The sequence below is a fragment of the Belonocnema kinseyi genome, chromosome 8 (assembly GCF_010883055.1).
Source record: "Belonocnema kinseyi isolate 2016_QV_RU_SX_M_011 chromosome 8, B_treatae_v1, whole genome shotgun sequence".
Lineage (NCBI taxonomy): Eukaryota > Metazoa > Arthropoda > Insecta > Hymenoptera > Cynipidae > Belonocnema > Belonocnema kinseyi.
The window spans coordinates 20,044,552-20,049,374 of NC_046664.1; the positions used below are offsets into that span (position 1 = coordinate 20,044,552).

The window sequence follows — 4,823 nt, forward strand, 5'->3', positions numbered from 1 at the left end:
GTATATTAGTTAAAAATTGATCTTTTAATTCAATATTCAAATATTTTGGTTGAAAATTAATATTTTGAATTGAAAAATTAAATATCTCTGTTGAAAATTTATCTTTGAAATTGAAAAGCCAAATATATTTGTTGAAAATTAATTTCTTTAATTAAAAATTCAAATATCTTAGTTCAAAATTGATCTTTTTAATTGAAGATTTAAGTATATTATTTGAAAATTGACATTTTTATTGAAAATTTTTGTATATTAGTTGAAAATTGATCTTTTTATTTGAAAAAACAAATATCTTTGTTGAAAATTTATATTTTTAATTGAAAAACCAAATATGTTTGTTGAAAATTTATATTTTTAATTGAAAAATTAAATATCTCTGTTGAAAATTTATCTTTGAAATTGAAAACACAATTATATATGTTGAAAATTAATTTTTTAAATTCAAAATTCAAATATCTTAGTTAAAAATTGATCTTTTTAATTGAACATTTAAAAATTTAAGAAATTTAAATTAGATTAAAATCAAAATTAAAAATTCTATTTAACTTCCAATAATCAAATTGATGCAAACTCCTGTTAAAAAAAAAACTAAAAAAGCTAAATATCTATATTGAAAATTTATCTTTGTAATTGAAAAGCCAAATATATTTGTTGAGAATTTATATTTTTAATTGAAAAACGAAATATCTTTGTTAAAAATTTATATTTTCAATTGAAAAATTAAATATTTTCGTTAAAAATCTAAGTATTTTGTGAAAATTTTTATTTTTTTGTAGAAAATTAAACTATTTTGTTTGAGAATTCAACTCGTTTATTGAGACTTTCGAGTTAAAAATTAAATTGTTTTATAGAAAATTCGTTTTCCTCGCTTGAAAATTGAAAATTCATGTATTAAAAGCATTTCAGATTGAATTGAAGACTCATGAGAATGTCAACCAAACTGTTTAATTTTTAAGCCAAGAAGGCGAATTTTCTAGAAGACAGTTGAATTTTCAATGGAAAATGATGACTTTTCGAAGCAATTATTTAAATTTTCAACCAAATAATACAATTTTTAACCAAAAAAGGAAAATTCTGAACCAGAAATAAAATACAAGACTTTTCAAACAATAAGAATGAACTTTCCACGAAAAATAGTTGGATGTACTTATTTAGTTCGCATTTAAGCGAAAAAACGAGAAAGTTTCTTCAAACAGAAGAAAAAAAGAGGAATTATTAAAAAAAAAAAAAAAAAAAAAAAGGGAAAAATAGTACGTGAAATGTGAAGTCTGCGATCTAAGAAGGAACTTAACCTACAAAAGTAGGCAGACAGACAGCAACAATGGCACAACAAACAGCTCACCTTTGGTGCTCGAATAGAGCTTAACTCGCGAGCAATCATCGTACGGCTGATTATAAATATCGTGAAAAATGCTGGCTTTTGTTCTCCGCATTTTTCCTGGCCTTGAGGACGATCTGGAGAAGACTCGAGGAGACTAGTTGCATGAAAACCTCGAGAAGACGTCGAAGCCTCGGCTCTTCTCCGAGTTATCAACACAATAAATCACAAATGAGGATGAGGCGAAACTTTCTCGAATCAGGGGAGACTAGGTTCCTAATTCTAATTAAACTGAGGAATCGGAAGACAAACGGTATTTCGCTACGTAGCGACGATTCATCGAAGACACGCGCACCATTGCACTGCACTAAAAATAAATCTTCAACTTTGAAAACTTTACTGCACGTACTGTCTGTGGTCTGTGAATCTTCTTGAAAACAGCTGACTGCGAATGCGAGTGCGAATCTCAGCGGCCTCTCACTCGGCGTCGCTTCGTCTCTTATTCTGACGTGACGAAGTGGTGACGAAATAAAATAGAACGAGTGTCTGGCTGCTGACGGACGACAGGGACGACAAAATTTCCCACATAAGGAGTCATCAGTAAATCAAGAGTGACAATTGGGGCAGCTTTATGAAAATAAACCACTATTTTGGGAGAAAATTAATCTCCTTGGTTGAAAAATGATCAAAATTCAACTTTTTGTTTAAAAATTCATTTTTTCGGTTATAAAATTTAACTATTTTTGTCGAAAATTCTATATTTTTTGAGATAATAATTATATAGTTTGTTGAAAATTAATTTGTTGTTGTCGAAAATAATTTTTTAGCTCTAAATTTAAAAATTCCATTTTCAAAATTCGATGTTTTTTTGTTATTAAAAATTAATTCTTAATTGCAAACGAATCTTTTTTTAATTAAAAATTCGCCTCTTTTAGTTCGAAAATATTTCTGGTTAAAAATTGATTTATTTAGCTGAAAATGTAACTAGTTAGTTTAAAATTCGATGTCTACTTTTGCTTTTAAGCATTAATTTTTTACCTGAAAATGTAAATATTCTATTTTTGGTTGAATATTTAGGTATTTTTTTCACTTTAAAATTGAACAATTTGAATAAAAATTAAATTTTTAATTAAAAACTTGTCTTTTTTGGTAGAAAATTAATCTTCTTGTTAAAAAAATCCATCGGTTTGTTTAAAAATGAATTTTTTCAGTCAAAAATTTAACTATTTGGTCGAAAACTAGTTTTTTTTAGATAATAATTACAGTTTGTTCAAAATTAATTTTTTTGCTGTTGAAAATTAATTTTTTAGCTGTAAATGTAACTATTCCATGTTGAATTTACATTTTTTTTACATTCTCATCATTTATGATTGAGAAAGTATTAGAATTGTCGGAAATTTGACATCACACTTTTTCAACGGATCTCCACGTTTCGAGACCCCCTGAATCCGAAAATCAAGTTTCCACGATGGCGTATGTCTGTCTGTCTGTCTGTCCGTCCGGCCGTCTGTCTGGCCATCCGTCCGTAAACACGATAAATCTCGAAAAAATGAACGAATGAAATCCATCTTTGGCACACTTTTTCTGGGTCCTGAAAGAAAGGACGAGCTCGTTAACCAGCCATTTTTGATAAAAATTCAAAAAGTGAGCGCATTTTGAAAATTTTTTGAACCACTTTTTTCTGAATTTGAAAATTATATGTACGGATATTTACAGTATTGCAAAGAACAAACTATTTATCCTAATGACTTTTTTCGATAAAAAGAAAATTCTCAGAGTTATAGCGTTTTCAAAATTTTTTTAATCAACCGAAAATCAAAATTTAAAGCCGAAAAACGCACGATATGAAAAAATTCAAGAAAAGGAAAACATTTCTTTTTGAAATCCCTACAAGATTTCATAACCAATTTTTGGATTTTCTTCAAAAATCGAAAATTCAAATTTTGATTGCACAAAAATTAATGGAAAATAAAAAATTCCATTTTGTAGACAAACTATGTAGGATACAAAAAAAGATGAATTAACAAAAATGGTTATCCCTAAATTGATCTACAATTTCGTTAAGAATCACTTCTTAATAGGATGCGCAGATTTTTTTAATTAAAACAATTTTTTTAACTTCTCAACTATTCCATTCTTAATTAAAAACTAATCTTTTTTAATTAAAAATTCGCCTCTTTTTGTTCGAAAATATTTCTGAATAAAAATTTATTTATTTAGCTGAAAATGTAACTAGTTAGTTTAAAATTCCATGTCTTTTTTTTTGCTTTTAAACATAAATTCTTTTACCTGAAAATGTAAATATTCTATTTTTGGTTGAATAATTAGGTATCTTTTTCAGTTGAAAATTAAATTATTTGGATAAAAATTCCATTTTTAATTAAAAACTTGTCTTTTTTGTTCGAAAATTAATCTTCTTGTTAAAGAAAATTCATCAGTTTGTTCAAAAATGAATTCTTTCAGTCAAAAATTTAACTATTTGGTCAAAACTAGTTTTTTTTTAGGTAATATTTACAGTTTGTTCAAAATTAATTTTTTGCTGTTGAAAATTAATTTTTCAGCTGTAAATTTAACTAGTCCATGTTGAATTTACATTTTTTTTTATTAAAAAAATTTTTTAACTTCTCAACTGTTCCATTCTTAATTAAAAACTAATCTTTTTTAATTAAAAATTCGCCTCTTTTTGTTCAAAAATATTTCTGATTAAAAATGTATTTATTTAGCTGAAAATGTAACTAGTTAGTTTAAAATTCCATGTCTTTTTTTTGCTTTTAAACATAAATTCTTTTACCTGAAATTGTTGAAAATTAAATAATTTGAATAAAAATTCAATTTTTAATTAAAAACTTGTCTTTTTTGGTCGAAAATTAATCTTCTCGTTAAAGAAAATTCATCAATTTGTTTAAAAATGAATTTTTTCATTGAAAAATTTAACTGTTTGGCCAAAAACTAGTTTTTTCAGGTAATAATTACAGCTTGTTCAAAATTAATTTTTTGCTGTTTAAAATTAATTTTTCAGTTAAATTTAACTATTCTATTTTGAATTTACATTTTTTTAATTAAATTTTTTTTTAAACTTTTTAAATATTCCATTCTTTATTAAAAACTAATCTTTTTTTAAATAAAAAATTCGCCCCTATTCGTTTGAAAATATTTCTCGTTAGAAATTTATTTATTTAGCTAAAAATTTAACTAGCTCGTCCAATATTCGATGTCTTTTTTGCATCAAAATTATTTTTTTTTTAAAGATAATAATTCTTTAATCTGAAAAGGTGACTTCAATTTTTGGTTTAATTTTGACCATTTTCGGTAGAAAATTCAACAATTTGTATAAAAATTCAAGCTTTAATTAAAAATATGACTTTCTTAGTAGAAAAATAATTTTCTTGGTTGAAAATTAAATTGTTCCCTACAAAAGTTAACTATTTCGTTACAAATTTGTCTTATTAATTAAAAATTAATCTTCTTGCTTAAAAATTAGTTTTTTTAAGATTAATAATAATTCTTT

At 25.0% G+C, this 4,823-nt stretch overlaps 1 protein-coding gene across 2 annotated transcripts in view; it reads right to left on the reverse strand.

Moving 5' to 3' along the window:
* LOC117177939 (DDB1- and CUL4-associated factor 6-like) overlaps positions 1-1,795 on the reverse strand; it is an 87,046-nt gene extending 85,251 nt beyond the window's left edge. The window contains exon 1 of one of the 2 annotated variants that reach the window (XM_033369063.1): positions 1,340-1,795. In XM_033369063.1, coding sequence (XP_033224954.1) covers positions 1,340-1,430 — 91 coding nt within the window. In that variant the 5' untranslated portion in view covers positions 1,431-1,795. The remainder of the gene's footprint in view (positions 1-1,339) is intronic. The other variant, XM_033369064.1, reaches the window with a different exon arrangement.
* Between the last annotated feature and the right edge of the window lie 3,028 nt (positions 1,796-4,823).